The 20,489-nt window shown below is 37.4% G+C and overlaps 1 protein-coding gene across 1 annotated transcript in view; it reads right to left on the reverse strand.

Moving 5' to 3' along the window:
• Nucleotides 1–20,489, reverse strand: part of THSD7A (thrombospondin type 1 domain containing 7A) — a 256,577-nt gene that overhangs the window by 101,270 nt on the left and 134,818 nt on the right. Inside the window, exons 5-7 of the mRNA XM_048952274.1 lie at nucleotides 17,903–18,734; nucleotides 1,974–2,222; nucleotides 226–407 (exon numbers count right to left, since the gene is read on the reverse strand). Coding sequence (XP_048808231.1) covers nucleotides 226–407; nucleotides 1,974–2,222; nucleotides 17,903–18,734 — 1,263 coding nt within the window. The remainder of the gene's footprint in view (nucleotides 1–225; nucleotides 408–1,973; nucleotides 2,223–17,902; nucleotides 18,735–20,489) is intronic.

Genomic DNA, 20,489 nt, shown 5'->3' on the forward strand with positions numbered 1-20,489 from the left:
CACAGCTAGGAACCAATATTTGCTACATAAAGAAATCTCTTATCCTGCAATTAAATATTTTCATCCAAACTAGTTTTGTTGTATTTTTTTTAATTTAAGCTTGGATTTCTGAAACCTGCGATGTAACAAGGTAATCGTGGTAGAAGACAGTGGCTGTCCAGGAGTAAAGGAATGCTGAAGTATTCTGATTTCATACTAATTGAATTGCAAGTAAATTAAATTTACCTTCTTTTTCCTTGAGGGTATTTAAATAGGAGAGGAGATTTTCATTAGCTTGCACACAGTACATTTCCCGGGTTTGAATGCCACCTCCACACAGTGCTGTTTGATTTCCTCGCCTTTTATCCTGTTGATTGAGTAGAGGATCAACGCGGCATTCTGTCCACTCTGTGGTCCGCCAGCCATACCTGGATGAAATTGAATGAATTAGGTTTTCAAAAATCATGATGCTCTTTTACACATCACTGTTACACAGGCCAAAACACCTTTATATCTTTGTCTGTTTCCTAAAAGGCCTGAGACTCAGTTTCTCATACAAAGAGGTGCATTAAGTTTGATATTTTACATGGGTGGAAGCATTTCCTCTGTTATTTGATTTCTGAAATCATTACTGCTTTGAGAGATCTGTCCTGTCCAATTTCTGAAACATACTGCACATACAAATATTTTCTTGGAGGGAAGAAAAACTTCATATGCAGAAAAATATGTGAGTATGTTCAGCTAAGCTAACTGTACTGACAATGACTCTTGGTAATCATTTAGAACTAGACAGTCTATACAAAACAAACCAAAATATCAAATAAATGTGCACGCTGAGAAACATAAGAACCAGAAAACAAGAGGTAGAAATAAAAACACAACCCACAAAAAAACAAAAGCAGAAGCCTCGAGTCTATCTTTGATAAGAGACACAGAAGTTTCTCTTGAATATCAAGGTAAAAGAATAACAATATGTTTTTATTATCTCAGGTACCATTTCAGTAAGTTCCTTTCTCACTGTCAAGACGACAGTTTCTCTGCAGTGCTGAAGCATCCTTGCTGGGTACTGATGAATGATGAGAAGCTGTGAGCATTCTAATCAGTGAATGCACAGGAAAGAAGTTCTGTGACTTGGAGCTAAAATCCCAGTCAGGATTACGAACCACAAGAAATGCCACAGAATTCTCTATCCAACAATCACTTTAAGGCTAAATCAAGCAAACTGCTTCCTAGTGTGGCTTGGAAAAGTGCAAATATGACATTTCGACTCTTAAATGAAAAATACGCACCACAGTCAAAGATGGAGATGCAAAATGGCTTAACATCAAATGACATTTCTCCAGCCCCTCCTGCTAGTCTTGTAAAGGAAGAGCATAGTTGGAACATTAATAGTAGTCTTGATAAGTATTACAGCAATCTCTTGAATGTAAGGTGCTTGCTGTCATTTCTCCTAAACACTGAACAAGGTTATTTATTTACTGTTAATGTTAGGCTCTCCCACTTTCCACTTGGGGCCCAGCTTTTCTTTTATTGGGCTCTAAAGAGTCTCATTAAAAAGTCTGGCAGCTAAAGAGATATTTCTCAGCTTTTTCTTATGTTCAGCACTTCTTGCAACAGAATACTTCAGAAAATACTGGCAAAACTGCTATGTAGGAAAATTACTGACAAATTAATACAATTGCTTTATTATGATCTTAACTCTGCCCGTGTGAACACAAACATATTGTCTTTTAAAAGTGAACACTAATGGAAAAAATAAGTATTTGGGGTTTTTGTTCCTGTATTTAGAGAAAGGAGTGATTTCACTATAATAGCTGCTACTTACAGACTTCAGGCTTTTAAGGAAAGAACTGAATTTGCAAAGGATATAAAATCAAACCTATTATTTCAGTATTACTTTAGTAATGATTTGGTTGATGTTACTGGCCACGTATGCTTAATTGAAATTTTTCATTTTATTACAGGGAGAACTGAACTGAAATGAACCAACTTACGTAATGCATGGTGCTACACCATCTCCTTGGGTAATGCACTGCTCTGTTTCTTCTAATTGCGGGCATTCACTTTCACTGCCAATAGGGAGCTGCTTAATGGTCCGTGATCTTGTACGATTCCCTTTAGGGGTTGTCATGTCAAAGCAGGTTTTAGAGCAGGGGGTCCATTCTGACCACTCTGACACCTGGCACTCCTTAGTGATCACACAGGACTGGAATGTAATTGGCAACTTGTCTTGCTTGCAAAAGCTGGAATAAAAGAACATTACAATATTCAGCATATATACGTGAAGAGAGATGTGAACTCCTACAGAAAAATGCTGTCTGTTACAACAAACAAAGTCAGTCAATATTTATAAAGCTGTTAGATTTCAATCCAAAGATATATGACCTCAAAAAGTCAAGTAAAAGTGTTTTTTGTTAAACCAATTAAATGTAGACATATTTATATCATTCTGGTGATACAATAATGATTAGCATTGTCATATTTTAATTTTTTATTAAAATACAGATCTTCTACATATGTATGAAACGCAAAAGAGAAAATAAACTTTTTTTCACAACTTATTTTCTGTTTTTGTATATACAATTATTTTTCTTGGAACAATAAAACTATGAAAGACCAATAACAGAATCAAGCCCTGTATATTGAATACTTGAACACTAACTGTTTGCTTTGTTATCAGCTGGTGTATTGCCACAGTAACACCACATGGTCAAAACCTCTCCCTTAAAATAGGGCCTTCTCTGTTAAAGTAAAACCATATCCTTAATTTCCTGTTCACGTAAGTCTGTCATTTCATTTCCATTCTCCAGTTGCTTTAATCACATATTACATAGGTTGTCAGCAAAATTTTCTCCTTCTAAAAGCCTCTGCATTTTCAAATGTCACATTCTAACTAACACATTTCTAACTTTCTGTCTTTACTCACTATAGGAAAATGAGCAATACTGAAGCTAAAACACAATTAAACCAATCATAACTTTAACTTCTTCATTATAATTGCAATGTAGGTATACATATTATGTCTGTTTTGTAATAAAATTCTGGCTTCTAAAGTAGCTAGACAGGAAGAAGTTTTATCTGCAGATGGCACAATGAAATGATCACTCCAATAATCAACAGAACAAGTGGCACTTTCACTGTTTTCATTAAAACAAACACACACACACCATCACACAGAATAATTAATGCTAGCAACAACTCTGTTGCTATGCAAAAATTTGCTATACAAATAGCCAGGATCACGGTGCACTGATATTAACAAAACTTCATAATACAAGATGTAGAGACATTTGATGAGACTAATAATCATTTCTAAAATTACCGCTTGGGACAAAGAGCATGGCACTGAGTGTGGATATAACATCCTCTATCATGTACCAATCAGCCTCTGGGAAAACTGAACAATACAATGGACTGCTAAAGACCACACTGAGAGCAGTCAGAGCTGGGACATTCAAATACTAGGATACACTTAGCAAATGTGTATCTTAGCTGAGTGAGCTAGTCCTGCCCAATCATACCTCTTATGCTCTGTAGGAGGAAATTAAGTACCTGTTGTGAACATGAAAAAATATGCTGGGAAAACAGTCTGGGTTACTCCTGCTTCAGGCAAAAATCAAGCCTATTTGTAGGATCATTTTTGTTCAAGGACCTGGGTGCTTGTGGTGGGTAACACGGAAGGATGGTAAAGTTAGGTATGTAACTAATGGGGATTTGATGTTGGGTGACAACAGCCAATAATTTGAATTGTATGAAGCGAGCAGTTGTATAATACTGCATATCGTCACTACTATGATTCTTATGTGCCTTAATAATGGTATTAGAGTAAGAATCACCCAGATTAAAGAAGAATGAATTCTAACAGAACTAGAATTAGACTCAGTGTGCAACAATCCAAAATCAGGACAGGTAACCTAAACTGGCCAAAGGGATATTCCATACCACGTGGTATCATGCAAAAGAAACCTAGAAAAATGGAGGGGAGTAGGCCAAGGGAGCAGCCACTGCTTGGACACTGGTCAGACATTCATTGATGAGTGGTGAGGAATTGCTTGTGCATCGCTTGTTTTGTATGCATAATATACATATATGCTATTCCAAAAGTAATGCCTCCTATTTATTTCCATGGAGAAAAGAGCACAATTCTAGTATTTCATAGAGTAAATTCTCAACTACAAAACACTATTTTTGACACAATTACCACTAATAACTATGCATTTTTGCCAGCAATGAACAAAAGCCTGTATGCCATACTCATAAAATTACGCACCAGTGGAGATGACCCTCTGTCACTGTCACCACTGCTGAAGCACATCACCCACCACCTCACTGTTTGGTCTCCATAAACACTCAGCAAGTGTTGAACTATGTCAGTGGGGACAATTTTTTCCTCGTGGAGTAATTCAGTGGCATACCATTGCTTCACATGCAAAATCTGTCAGATTTCCCTTCTGCTGATTCCTGTTACATGGCAACAAAATATGGAATATTGGTGGGAAGGTTCAACCCCTACTGCCATAACACCAACATCTACCTCCAATATTGTGGGCTAACATAATAAAATAGGAGGCATTACTTTTAGTGCAGATCTGTGTATGTTGTATTATCTTTTTTTTTTTTTCCTGTTTCCAAAAGAATAACAATAACAAACAAAAAGCATGCATGCCAAACACAGTGTCCTAAGCATCTTTCGGCAGAGTCCAGGGTACTATACCATGTGAAGTAAGGTTGTGCTAGGTAGATGACAGTGTCGAAAGAAAAGGCAAACCAAGTAAATGTCACAGGGATTGAATAAGTCTAAAGGCTATTATAAATGCTGAAACTATTCCCGACCTCAAAGACTTGTATTAGATAAATGAAGTAAAGAAAACATGATGTTGGCAAAAGATAGGCCATAATTGCTGCTGAACCTCTTTTAGAGATGTGTGGTTAGGAATTTGTGTTTAGTCACGTTCTGTAGCCTCTATTTTACTCTTTGCAGCAATAAATAAAAACTAAACATCATTTCAGATAAGAAGATTCCCCATGGGGATTTCAAAGTAATTTAAGGGATAATTGAGGCTACAGACAGAGAGAATGAAGCTAGAGGCATAGGCCTGGAGCAAATGCACCATAGTGCCTGTGTACTAATGAGCAAGCTGGTAGCTGAAAGTAGCCTTTTCACTGAGATTTTACATGAGTGATAAAACTGCATGACTCAAGCAGTAAATTGATTCTTTCTAAAGTACCCCAAATTTCTGTTAGAGAGCGAATCATACTTTTATAAATTTAAAAAAAATTAGAACAGTTTGGCTTTATATGCCAATGATCTGCTCAGGTGTCTATACTCTTAGTCCCAACGTTTAAGTCATATAGAAAATGGAATAATGATTGTAATTATCTTGTCTATAAATCCAACTAGAATTTTATTATTATTTTCATAGAATCATAGAATAATACTTTGTTTTATTATTATTATTATCAATAGATGAAGCTAAATGCCTTATCATGGGACTCCTTACCGATCTCTACACTGATACAGAACAAGAAGTTTTCTGTAAGTTACCTAACCGATTTTATTCCATGAGCTTATAACTTTCTTATACACGTGAGAGATTTTCCACTTTTGTGGGTTTTTTCTCCATACATTGATGGACTGATAACTGAAGAGTTAACAAGAAAAGACAAATAAGATGGGTCTATGATTCCTACCTGTCTTTGTGGTACCCAATAGAGGGCACAAATGGAAAGAGGCCAAGTGTTTGTTCATGCTTTTCCAGCATACTCCTATTTTCCAGCAAACTAGCATAAAGTCTTTCCAAGCACAAGTTACATCTTTTCACTGAATAATCTTTTTCTTCTGTGAATGAGTGCAGTTACTATCTGAACCTGGATAAGGTCCTGGCATCTATTTCATCTTGAAAGCCATGAGCTACACATCACTTTTACTCACCAATAACCACAGATAGGCTGTAATTAACACTGTTAATTTCATTTCCTGGCATTAGGCCTTGCAAAACCATAGTCTATGCATTCTTTCTCTAGCACTGATTTGCTTGGTCTTCGCATGTCTCTTTCTTATTTCCAAAAGCTTTCTTCCACTTAGTGTCACCTTGTTTTAACACAGTTATGCCTTAAAATTACAGGTTCTTTTGTTCTAAGTGGACAACTCTGATATTACATATCAGAGTTGTGATATGTATGTGATATGTAACTGGCCTGGATTTGAGGGCTCTCCAAGACTCATTCTGAGGATGCCCCAAAGTATCTGTAAATTAGAAGAAATGTGAAAAATCCAAAAGTTAGTGGAAACACGAGTCCACACATCCAGTGTTTTAAGGGGACATCATTCTGAAGATCAGTTTGGTGTTTTTCCCAGCACAACTGTTCTTCATATTCAAATGCTATAGAGCTTCAATGCAGCATTCATAATTTAAAGTTGTACAGCAGAGAGAACATTGTTACAACAATAAATTTGATTAACTTACCCACTACTGAAATTTAACAAGAACTGCTATTTACTGTTTTTACCTAAAATATTAATACAGCCCAATTGACAAGGTCAGTATAAGCCAAATAATCTCTTCAACATTTTTTCCTTTGTCTGCACTACTCTACTATGTGTTCATCATTCCTTCACCTTTATAAACATTCAGTGTTGGGTTTCTTTAATGACATTTTCAGAGCTATTACTCCTTACTTTCCACCACCGTATACGTTTTCCTGTAATACTTTTTTTTTTTTTTCTCTATTTGATTTCCCACTTAATTACATACAGAGACTTCTATACTCCTGAAATGAATAACATGGCTGTGTTTCAGCAGGGAAATTGATGCCAACATAAACTTTTCTCATTCACAAGAAACAAAAGCCAGGGGTTAGAGCTGTAATGAAAAAGGACGAAAGTAGAATTTTACACTTAAATTAAAAACTGTGATCTTTCAACCATGAATCAGTATTTGATGTGGTAGTAGACTTAATCCACAGACTCTTTGCCCTTCTGGCTCTAGAGTTCTCTGTAGGAGCACTCATATGTTTACTCAGGCTGCTCCAGTCCTGGAATGGCTGACCTACCCTCATTCCTCACGTGGAAAACAGACACATCTACATCTAGACATTGTCAGAATAGCTCAGCACACCGCTGAAGTCATCCAAAATAGGCATTTATGTTATCAGAAACTACACCAAAGCAACACAGCGATTAGATATCATACCCCCTTAAATATGTCTAAGGAATTGATGTGGATCCAGCTCTTCCCTCTGTTTGCTGAGCAGTTCTACCCCAGAATGCAAAGGAACTCGATTCGTTTTGAAGGTTACTCCACGTTTATAAAAAAATACAAACTCTCCTTGTATTCCAAAGTGAAACCCTACCAACACAAAATAATTGAACACCCAAGACTGCATGAATGAATTAAAAACTCAAGAGAAATGAAAATGACAACTAAAGACTATCTGACATGGGGCTATCTGACAGGGAGAAACCCACACTGAGTGGGAGATAAGATAGTTCAGCAATTGAGCAGAAAAAGGGAACTTCTGAATGCTTCAGATCAAAGCACAACCAACATGGTTAAAAAAATCTAGAACCCTTTAGCAGGTTATAACACGTCTTCATCTATATAATAAGGAAGAAAAGTGAAGATTCTTTTAGCACACTCGAGAAAACATGCTGGACCCCCTTAGAAAAGAATAATGTGATCCAATCCCAGTCATGCATGTCCTTCATGCAATCAGGCATTTCTCCTAACCAGTGGTATAATCAGGAAAACTAACAGTCTTTCCTAAATCCTGGCTGATCGCATCAGACGCTGTGTCATTAGCCAAATGGTGTTCAATCTTTTCCATCAGCCACAACATGAAAACCACTGTCATACAAGATCGTTAAACCAAACAAATCTGTCTGCAGAAAGACTTGAAGTTATGACAAATGGCTTAGAAGACCACCAACACTATACGTACTTGAAAACCACAGTACACACACACAAGCAGGCTTAATGAGACTGTATCTTTGACTGAAGGGCAAATTAAATCTAGAGGAAGTCTCTGACAAAGAAAGAAGATCAATTTGTTATTCTCCTCCAAAATAACAATACTTAAAAAACAAAGAAACTCTAGGCTGGTCACACAGGACTACTGCAAGACATTCTAAAACCATAAATAAATATAGGTCCAGCATCAAAGAATCCTTAAAATAATGAAGAATATAAAGATGGGGTTTGAATACAAGAATGTTTTGCTTTTCTCTTAATATTTGCTGTCTTTTATCTTTTAGTTGATAATGTACATAATCAGGTAAAATTTCATACAGCAACCTTGAATGATCACTCCATTGGTCAGATTGCACTAGAAAATCCAGGAACAATCATGCTGAATTTAGACAGTTGTGTAATTTGGAATTAAATTTATGATAGTGCTGAAGTAGCTTCTCCTTCTTTATTGACCACCATGGAACCCTAAGAGATGCCTTGTGTAAGTAATAAAGATTTTGGAGTCAATATATGGAAACAAGAAACAAACACAGTGTCCCAGTGCATCACAAGAAGCTATTGTATTATTATTATTTTTTACACAGTGTTCTTCTCAAAGAGTGCACACAGCCTGCTGAATACATTAATCACCAACATAACACAAATACAAACTACCATTCTTCCATTCAAGGTACAGTTGGATTTTGAAATAGATTGTTATAAACTCTGCTACAGAGAAAACCCAGCTTATTTTCTCATAAATAAAATTAAATGAAAAGAATAATTCTGTTTAATGAGCAGGTGCTAGACAGCAGGGATAGTAGAAAACTGATTTAAGTCCACAATTCAGATCATTCCCAAGAGTTACTGTGAAACGTAAAGTCTAGTCATCCCTGAGAGTTTCAGTTTAAGGTTGGAACACACTTGTTTCTTCAAAGGTTACTGAAAATGCACCTGCATTTTTTCCTGGTGGGAAACGTAATGAATATCCGTCATAACATAGTTCTGATTAATTTTTCCCACAGCTGCACTGTTTGTTATTGGTTGTACTGTACATTGTTCTGAGAAAATGTTAGTACCTCACAATATAATGGTCTGTTAGAATCAAACAATAAGGCCTCTCTTATTTGTTTACAGCCCAAATATTGTCCAGATAAGTGTTTCTCACAACATTATTCCCATGTTTCTTTCACAGTTTCATTAATCCTGCCAACAAATATGTACAGCCAAAATAGTTTTGAAGAAAACAAAACCACTTCAACTTCTGACACTATGGAAGAAAATAAACAGAAAATACAATTACTTTGTAGAAGGAAAATATATTGGTTAATACAGGCAAAAGAAGAAATTCTACTACACCCAAACAAGTGGCAAAAGTTTCTGTGGTGATGTTGCAGATATCACAAGATTCTGAACAGACAAGCAAGAGGAATTGGTTAGACAGAGGTAGTATCTTTCACAGTCCAGTAATACAGTGACATGTATGCACAACTCACATTACAAATAATCTTTAAATAACAAGAGGTTATTTGGAAATAGCATAGTGAAAGCACTTATGAAATTGTTTTTTGGTTGAGGGGGAGGGGCAAGGGAGGAAGGCAAAGTCAAATCTACCAGGAAGAATTTTCGTAACAAAGCATGAATTAGCATTTACTTTGTCCCTAACAATTAGACTCATGGAAAGAAAAAAGCTAAAATTTTATTATTTATTCATATCTTTTTATTATTTATTATATTATTCAACATTTAAGTTAAAATAATATAAAGTGTATTATTAATATTAGTTACTTCAGATATTTTAGATATGCTCCCTATATTCTGTCCATGTCAGTGTTCAATTCCAGTTTGAATGTCTGGATATAAAGGTCAATATTAGGAGCTAGACGGGATTTTTTATTTTTTTTTTTTACAATCAGCACCATCTAGAAGGATGCCCTTCACACATGTGGAATCTCAACATTATAAAGCTTATGAAGAAAACAAGAGTGCTGCATGTCCCAAATGCTTAGCAGTCAAAAAATAAAACAATAAATTTCATGGTGTTACTGCGAGATTGTTCAAAGACTGATAACAACATAAAGAAATATTGAGCAGTTTGCCCAGGTGAATTTCATGAGGTTCAACAAAGCCAAGTGAGAGGTCTTGCACCTTGGTCCAAGGCAAGCCCCACATACCAATACAGACTGGGGGATGTGAAGATAAAGCACAGCCCTGCTGAAAGGAACTTGGGAGTGCTGGTGGATGACAGCTGAACATGAGCCAGCAGTGTGCTCTCGCAGCCCAGAAAGCCAACCGTATCCTGGGCTGCATCAAAAGAAAAGTGGCCAGCCAAACAAGGGAGATGCTCCTGCCCCTCTGCTCTACACTGGTGAGGTCTCACCTGGAGCGCTGCATACAGATGTGGAGTCCTCAGTACAGAAGAGACACAGACCTGCTGGAGTGCATCCAGAGGAGAGCCACAGAAATGATCCAAAGAATGAAACACCTCCCCTGTGAGGACAGGCTGAGAGAGCTGGAGCTGTTCAGCCTGGAGAAGAGAAGGCTTCAGGGAGACCTGATAGCAGAATTTCAGTATCTAAATGGGGGCTATAAGAAAGAATGGCAACATACTCTTTAGCAGGATCTGTTGTAACAGGACAAGGTGAAATGGCTTCAAACTAAAAGAGGGAAGACTTAGATTGGACATAAGGAAGATGTCTTTTTACTATAAGGGTGATGAGGCACTGGAACAGGTTGCCCAGAGAGGTGGTGGATGACAGTTCAAGGTCAGGCTCAATGGAGCTCTGAGCAACCAGATTCAGCTGTAGGTACCCTGTTCATGGCAGGTGCATTGGACAACATGACCTTTACATGTCCATTCCAACTCAAAAGATGTTATGACCCTACGTATAATCAATATATATATGATCAATATATATATAATATATATATATAATATATATATATATATATATATATAATATATATATTATAATTATGAAATATACGAGAGAGCTTAGCTAAGCAAGTTATTATATCAAAAGAGTATAGATAAAATGCATACCCACATCCTGAGCTCACTGTAAAACTCCAGAGCGGAAATCTCCAGGTAGTCAGCTGTTAAATGAGGTCTCGGATAGATGGAGCCAGGCTCCACCCCTTCCAGCAGCACAGGTGAATTGCCTTCACCTGTGCTCCCAGGGCTGACTCATTGCTCGCCTTAGGTGATAATCAGAGGTTCAGGCTGTGATTCAGCAGTTCCCACACACCCTATGAGTAAAATGTTTTTTTTTTTTTTAATATTGCTTGTTTTGTATTGTATGAGTATGCACGAGGAATACTCTGAAAGTAATGCCTCCTATTTTACTATGTTGGCTTAAATGTCAGAGACATACGGTGATGGTATGGCAGTAGAAGCTGAATCTCCTCACCAATACCCAACAAAATTACCTTTTGTTGCCATGTGACAGATGGAAGCAGAGGGGCAATCTGACAAAATGGTGTCTGACATGAAAGTGCACATGAAGCAAAAATGTTTCACTGAATTACTTCATGAGGAAAAAATTGCACTCACTGACATTATTTGACGCTTGCTGAACGTTTTTGGATACAAACAGTGGATGTGAACACAGTGAAGTGGTGGATGGTGCTTTTCAACAGTGGTGACAGCAACAGTGGGTCACCTCTGTTGGTGTAGACTCTTGTGAGTGCATTTGGAATGCTAAAGTCAATTAATATACCTATTCTCTTGTGATGAGGCATAAAAGAGGCATAAAATGCAGTATAAAAGAATATTGTTAAGATGGTCAGTAATAAATGGAATTAGGCCCTGAGATCTTTGATCTCCAACTAAATTAAGAGTAGAAATTCTACTTAGAAAACATACATAGAATTAATTTGTTCATTTGTAGAATTTATGGCCAGGAGAGATTATCAAAGTATCTATTCTGTCTTTCATTATATTATGAACTATTCTATTTTGCTAGGTAAGACTAATTATTTGTATCTGAATAAAAATATATTTCAAAAAGCATCCAAGCTTGATGATTCCTGTAAAAAATGTATGAATGCTATACTTCTAAACAACAATTGTTCATTATATGAAAAGAGTTATAATACAGCGTGGATAAATAAATGGTTCGTTGCTGGTGTTTCAATTACTCAGCACAGTGTGTACTTTTCCATCTTAAATCTAGATTTTGGCGTGGTGTGTCAGATGTAGAGCAACACTGACAAGCCACTGTCAAAACAACACCCTCGGTAAGATGATGGAGCAGGTACTTAGAATAAAAAGAAAAACCCATTGAATAATATTATGCATATCCACAGCATCTACTGCCTCAAACAAAATCACATTAAAAATCTATGGGAAGTTTCTGACTTTCATATTCATGGAAATTCTAAAAACACAATGGAAAGTGGTAGGGAAGCAATTATGTTTGCATCCTGTTTCTTTAGTAATATTTTACAATTCTATATCTCAATGCATCTGACAACTACTCTTCAGTTTTTAGTTATCAGGAGGTTTTTCTTCCACAATAATTGTCTTCTTCTCTCTTCTGCATTTGTTAACAGCATGTGCTCTGACTAATTCCAAGTTAATTTATTAAGATAACTGTGTACAGCTCATTATCCAAACATGAGATATTTACAGGTGTTCTGCTATTGAACCTCTTACAGCTTCTCACAATTTGATGAGCCTGGAGACTTTCTCTACAAGAACGGTACAGAGTTACCTTTCCAGTAACACAAGAAATCTCCCTCAGACATGCAAGCATTCATGCTTTCACCAGATCCTCAATGACCAAACTGAAGTTTGCTTATGCACTTTCACCTCTACCACTAGCCCTCTCTGCATTGCTACTCATCCCTTTGGACTCCTGAAGTGTGCCTCCCTGAATCTACTTCACTATCACCACTGCCACTTTTACATGCTGCCCTTTCTGCCTTCTGTCTCAGGGGAAAGAATCCTTTAAAGGTTGTTTTTAAGCAAGGATTATATGACAGGGAACAATAAACAAAGCATTGTATGTCTGAAGTTCTGTTTTCTGTCTCACAACATATAACTCAGGATGACTTTTCTCCTTCTCCAGATTAATGGCATAAAGACAGTGACAGGTTTACGCCGTATTTTTTGTAACTCACAGTCTTCACACAAAAGATAAAGGACAATGAGAGCTCATAATGTGGAAGGAGACATTTGTTGCATGATCCGTGAGAAGAGCACTGGGTTCAGACTGGGAAAGACGAAAAGACCAATGAAATTAAAACGTCACCCTAGGGGATCAGACTGTCTTTCTTTTAGCCATTTTTGATTTCTGAGTATCACTTGTTCATCAGCCTAAATCAGACAGTCATTTTCTAACTCTCTGGGTATCCAGCTTAAGACTTATGGTCAGTATCAAGTACAGTGGATGTGCTTTATCTAAATACAGGTTTACATGAAGTAAATCTGGCATGATATACCTCAAACTGTCTGCCTGAAATTAGCAGGACACTTCAGTAACTGTTACTCTGTTATCATCTCTCTTCTCTCAGATATAATATTGGAAGAAACAAAAACTCAGTCTCTCCCGAACCCAGAATTGAAGTATATAACGTATACTAAGTAAAGTATAGCAATGATATCATTCCAAGAGAGATTAATTCATTATGAGGTACAGATATATTTCATTAGGTGTTGTACAAATGCATAGAATCAGTGAGGAGGATAAGAAATAGTAAATAATTACTCTCCAAGGAGGACAGAGGGAAATATGATTGTACTATTAAATGTATAATGCTGCTAAACCAAGCTGCCCAGGAAGACTTCAGAATTTTTTAATTTTTGAATGCTTCTATTTTCCACCACCATTACCCAATATTGTCACTGCATATGATTTCCCACCAAAGAAATAAAAGCCCTAAAAATAACCAAAATTTTACTGTTGCTTCTTGCATTGTAACTACAAGCCATCAATACTGTTCTCAAATATGCCTCTGCTACAGGGATGCTGTAAGGGATCAGTAACCACTCAGCCAAAGACCTGCAAGGGTCTGTTTCCTAGTTCTCCATTTCTTCTCCCATGCAGACAGGAACTTCTTGTTTCCAGCTTAAGCAAGATAGTAAGCTACATTCAAACAACTGAAAAATAAATGTGCAGAATGGCTGTGGTTTTTTTAAAGCTACTCATAGCTTTAACAGAACTGTTTTACATACAGTTCCACTTGCAGCCTTTTGGCCTGGCAGCCACAGCCTGTCACCATGAGCATTGGCCAACCACTAGAGGGGAACCTGATGCATTTGGTCAGAGAATTTCCAAATGTTTTGCTGAAGTACATAAACATATAGGTGAAGAAGGAACACTAGCTCTTTTCCATGTTTCTACAGTTACAAATGCTTGCATCCATAACCTGCTCCCATCATTCCAAATTTCATACGCTTTCCCCAGTCCAGAAGGATCTTACTTAGCAAACCCTCACAGTGAAATGGTCATGTGAATGACCAAAACACTATAAAAGCAAAGTATTTTTTCCTAGGCTTGAATAAAAACATCCAAAACATTTTTGCTAATATTTTCTCTTCAAGTCTGCTCAGGAAGATATTTATGAGGGAATGTTTGAGATTAAATGGAGATTAAATTGATGGAGCAGCAAACAAAAACCGAGTTTAAATTTTAATAGAAAACAACAGGCTTAACATGAGACACAAACATCACAACTTGTAATAGTGCAGAGTTGCATTCCAATTTTTACATAGACACTGTGTTCTCTGCATTGCCAGTTTTTAGTCTAATGGCTCTCTGTGGGATCTCTAACAGATTCCACTTTCATCAGAAAAAAGAGGAAACATTTCAGAGGATCAGTTCTCTACACTAAGAGCAACACTCTTTTAGTTCTGTTATATATCCAGGGCAGCCATTTTGAAGACAGCTTTAATTATTGAATTCTCTCTTCTCCACTAATTCTATTTTTAAAGTACTTTCAATGCATCAGAATTTCAAACTGTAGGCTGTGTAACACGCACCTCATTGCAGAACAAGCAATACAAAATCCAATATTTCATCCTTCACGGGAGACTATGTATTGTTCACTTGGCAATAAAGTGTATAAATTACACTTTGATTTTCTTTTTTCACTTCTCTTTACCATGACTGGTGTGCTGATGTGTCTAGAGAATTTGCCTTTTTGAAGTTTTGCTGACAGCTTTACAGAATCATTTTCTCTGGAGCATCCTTCTGAAACATGTTTTTTGTAACCCTTTTTATACTGTATCAATTTTGCTACCTCTGCAAAAAATATTACTCGCCTGAGGGTTTTTTTTCTTCCAGTCATGCTGCTAGGGGGCTGATTGTTTCTGATTACTAAAGTCAGAACTCACTGAAAATGAACTATTCAAGCTGAGGAGCATTTCACATGAGCACAGCAGGTTATCCAGTCACCTTACTTGTCATATTATTTAGTAACATGCCTACTATGGATGGAGATTATAAAATCATTTTTGCTGGCTGCACTGACAACCTACACAGAAAAATAATTCTATTGTTTGAGATTCTGGAAAGGTAACCACAGAATCAAGCGTTTGACTACAGAGTAGAGAACACAGAATAAAATAAGCTGATATATATATATGTGACACATAGTTTGGTCTTTAAAAGCAAAGGTATCAGTACTAGTATTTCTCATGGGAGTCATTTAATCATTTTTTCTTGTTTTTACTATGCAACTTGAAGAAAAAAGATTATATGCTGAACTTGATAGGAAGGCTATCATATGATAAATCCTTTCTACATTTACAACGTAAAATTGTATTCATTAGACATGAAAATATCCATTGCATCATTTATATCATTTTCTCCCCAATGAAGAATTGTTCCTACATTGTACCATCTATTGTTTCTCTGCCTCAGGCAACAGAATTCATCCATTTCCCTGCTGCAGCCTGAATATATGGTGCATATATGGTATGCTGAGGTGACTGCATTTAAGACAGCATTACTGATCTGAATTAATTCAAGAGAAAGTATAAAGATGATGAGAAATGTATGTCATAAACTGCCTATTGTATCTTATCTTTCTTGTGCCATTTATCAGAATCAGCATAGGAATGTTCCCCCCACCAACTTCCTTTTTTTTTTTTTTTTTTCCTTCCTCTAAATATTGTAGTTCTCAATTATTTGTTTAAATGTAAAAAATCTTGGAGACTTTCAAACAGAATGTCTGGCTGCTAGCTACCAGCAATAGGTGTGTTTAATAAATTATTCTTTGTATTTAAAGTGTAATGATATTCTTGGGCTGCATAATATTAGGCTGGGAAGGGAAGAGGTAAAAGCAGCTTTTTTCTGTACCACCATGGAGACTGTGCTGCAGACAAAATCTGACACTGCCTGAGCATGCTGGCTTTGAGATTCCTTCTACGGACACTAATTCAACCCTAACTCAGTGTTATTCAAAGATTACTTCCCTAACCATTCCTGATATGTGTTTCTGACCTATTCTTAGAAACCTTCAAAGATGGAAGCACCACAAATTCTTCAGGCAGTCCTTTCCAGAGCTTCTCTGTGCCTGGTATAAGGAAGTATAGTTTCATTCAGTATCACTGTGATTAAGATCATTTTTATTCTCTCTCTATATCCATGATATATGGAGATTAACTCATCCCAGTCTTTATTGTGACAAGATTTTACATACCATTATACACCTCACATCCCCATGCAGTTGTACTACCTCCCAGCTAAACAATTCAAACTTTCCAGTACTGTAGCATTAATCATCTGGACTTACACTGACAGGTACTTGGGGGTGTGGTCTGTAGCTGCACGCTGATGTTCAGCCATGGAGAAATGAAAATTCCATATTAATTTGAAGTTTTGTGATTAAATGTACTTAAAAAGATGATGTTTATCACACTTGAAAAGCTATAATGTGGCTTTTGATAGGAAAGGTTGAAGCTACTGCAAGTTCTATGACAGAATATTAAAGAAAAGTACCCTGAGAAAAAGCTAATAAAAGCCTACCTAGCAGAAATGGATGTCAACCTGATTCAGTAAGGGATCTTACTCATTTCACAAATGAAGTAAAACTGATTGATCATGTATTGTACTGGAGGGAAGAAAGTAGAAAGAATCACATCACAGTCAGAAAAAGGTAGAAGAGACAGAAAGAAGACGTCCAGTTTGACAAAGATGTTCTGGGTGGTATGCAGGAAAAACAAGAGCTAGCAGGAGAACATCAAATAAAACAAGCAAGTGGAAAATTATATAGTTGCAGAAAAGCACACAGAAGCCTATGGAAAGAGTTATGGAAACATCTGCAACGACTTAATATTTTGAAAAGCACAACAATAAATAAATAAAATGAAAACACAAAAACAGACGATAATGAAAAGTTTACCACTGAGAAATAAAAGAAGAAAAAGGTGCAGAAGCAAATGAAAATAAGTGGGAAAAGGTACACACACACAAGTTTCACCGTCTCATAAATTTCACCTTAAGAAGCAAGGACAAAAAAATACTACATGCTCTTTTTCATAACTGAAGGCATTGGACAAAACGCTGCACTCTCAAGCAGCATCTTCCTGTTATCATATGTCATACCCTAACTGTTCTTCTGAAACTTTCGTGCCTTGCAGGCAATAACATCATCTGTTCCAAACATGAACGAGTCATTAAAACCTGCAGGTGAAAACTTGCCTCAATCCATAGAAACAGAGATGGCATTTGATAAACTTTATCAAGTTTTTGAGAGAAAAACATGTAGACAGACAGAGAATATGGAGTTAGCACAGTTTAATACTGCACATTCATGCAATGCTTACTATGATCCCCAGCACAGCTTGAACATTTCTTGTCACAGAAATGTTTTAATCTTGATGAGGGATGTTCATACTGGAAATAATGCATGTGGTAAATAGTGTCTTGGGCTCTGTGAACTAATATCAGCATGCACTTATGCGTGCTTTATCTTAGAGTTAATAGAAACAAATAATAATTTGCAAATGAAGAAACATTGATTACCTCAGAGCAGCAGTTTTCCCATTTCTGTGAGTGCATGTAACCTGCCTGGTTTGATACCCAATTTGTATGTCCCAGTATTTGTTGTCCTGTCTATTTTGTCTGCTTCGATTTCTCTTCTTCTTAATTAATTCACGAGCCTCGGGATCCCGAACTGCCTTTTCTCTGTCCTTTTCCTTGTCCTTGCTCTTCCCTCGTTTTCTTGCTTGCCGTATTTGTCTTGAATGGGGCACTGAGCACATGCTCCATGGTCCCACATTTAGGCTATAGAGGCTTTCTTCAGCAGCACATGGGCTAGACTGACAGACCTGAAATTCAGTGAGATTTGGGCAAGCAGACCCACCAAATTGTGGTGGGGCCACCACGTGCCGAGTTCGATGCTGAAGCCCACTGCCACAGGTCTTAGAGCACACCGTCCAAGGGGCAAACTCAGACACAATGCAGTCCTGACGGCACGGGATAAGGCATGCCTGCTCCTGGCGGGGCTTGGGCTCAAAGTACTCACAGATGACATCCTCAGCAGGCACCCCATTGGACTTCTGGATGCAGGTGATGTCTCTTGTCTGAATGCCATCCTCCCCTCTGAGGCACTCCTGGGGCTTCTCATGGCTGCGGGAGAGGACGGGCCGGCACTGATCCCATGTGCCAATCTGCCAGTCATACAGCTCCTTGTGCCAGTCACAGACACGGAAGCAGCTCTGCTGGTTGTCTGGCCGCTCTGGCTGCTTGCAGTTGGTGGGCAGTGTTGTCCAGCCCTCCACATGGGCACACCACACTGCTCGAGTCTGGATGCCACCTGGGCCACATTCATCTCCCATGCATCTCCCCCACGGACCTGGAAAATAAGAGAAGACACTAATGTTGCATGCCTAGTTGTTCTTTGACCAGGTGCGAAGCCAAGTTGAGAGAATCAGTTTTGTATTTCCAGTATCTCTAAGAACTTCGGGCTTGGAGAAACACAAAACAAATAGTGGGTTATTCTTCATCTCTTATGATTATGGATAGATTTTGCTTTTTACCCTAGCCAAACTGAACATTTAATTTCAAGAATATACAAAGGAATTAATCCCATTAGAAAACCAAGAACTGAGCCATCAGAAAACATGTCTTTGACTGAGAAAACAGGAGGCAAAGTCTTTGCCTTCAAGGCATGAATTTAATACTTTCTCTCACTTGACAACTCTTTTTTGGACTGTCTTAGCTTTTGCTTCGCATTTCTATTTTACTCCCCTTGTACTCTTTGTGTCCATTCTTCCACTGTACTGTGTTAAATAATTAGAACAAGACTAAATATTTTGGGGAAAAAATAAAGGTAATTTCAGGTAGGCCACGTCTATTCTTCCTCTATTATAATTATAAGTGGAAAAGAAAAAGGAAAGTTAAGGAGTTTGTACCAGAAAAGCTCTGAAATGGTTATATGGAAGAAATGCTTAAGACAGAGACATACCACTCTCCAAAGAACAGAAGTTATTGCTTTTTTTAAAAATCCCTAAGGTCTATGATAAATACCCCACGCATTTCTATAATTAGTGACAGCCAGATCAATAAAAATCTATATCCTTGAAAGCTCACAAGACTGCTTTTTCTTTTATTGAAAATAGCAATATTCACCAGACACTACTCAAAAAATGCACAAATCACAGGTTAAAAACTGTATTTTTTTTTTTTAAGGCTCCCCTCATAAAGTTCTAATCTTGAAAGTGGTATTTACACATTGTGCACTGACTTACTGTAAAAAAAGCATGAGCAGTTGAGAAAAAAATATATAACAATTTGACAAAGAAAAACATCCACCTGCAGACAGTTGGCCGCTCCGAATACATTTTCTCTGAGTATGGAGTGCTACTCTTCCATGAAATATCTAGGTCAGGCCATTCAATCTTTATTCATCTAGATGACCCCAGAGACTGTACCAAGACTACTTGTGAGTAAAGTTGTGGGAATTGCAGGGTGGAGACTTCATTATTTCCAAAGCAGGCTAACAGAAGAATTCTGGTGCGGCACACCAGTAAGTTAAATTAATTATGTCTGATAAAAATTATTTAAAGCAGTTTGTCTTTGAATTACTGGAAGGAAATTTGATGCTTTGCCTTAGAACTGATTCACACTAACTTTAGAACTCTCACCAGTTTTAATGCAGATGTCAGCAATTGCAACTCCAAAAGACAATTACAGCCTGGACTGAATATAAACAAGCACAGCTAGCAGGTCATACAAGATGATCATCCCTTTCTACTCTGCTGTTCTAAGATACCACGTAGAGCACTGTGTTCAGCTCTGGGAGCTTCAATATACAAAGTACATGCACCTGACATAGTGAGTCTAGAAGAGGGGCAATGAGGATGAGCAAAGGGCTGGAACACCTCTCCTACAAAGAGCTGTTCAGCCTGGAGAAGAAAAGGCTTCAGAGAGATCTTAAAGATATCTTCCAGAACCTAAAGGAGCCTACAGAAAAAATAGGGAGTGACTCAGGAAGTGTAGCAACAGGACAAGGAGTAACGGCTTTAAACTAAAAGAGGGAGCTATATGATTTAGTAGCTTGTGGTAGCAATGGTAATGGGAGGACAGTTGGATGAGAAAAGACACTTAT

Source organism: Lagopus muta, chromosome 7 (genome assembly GCF_023343835.1).
Source record: "Lagopus muta isolate bLagMut1 chromosome 7, bLagMut1 primary, whole genome shotgun sequence".
Taxonomy (NCBI): domain Eukaryota; kingdom Metazoa; phylum Chordata; class Aves; order Galliformes; family Phasianidae; genus Lagopus; species Lagopus muta.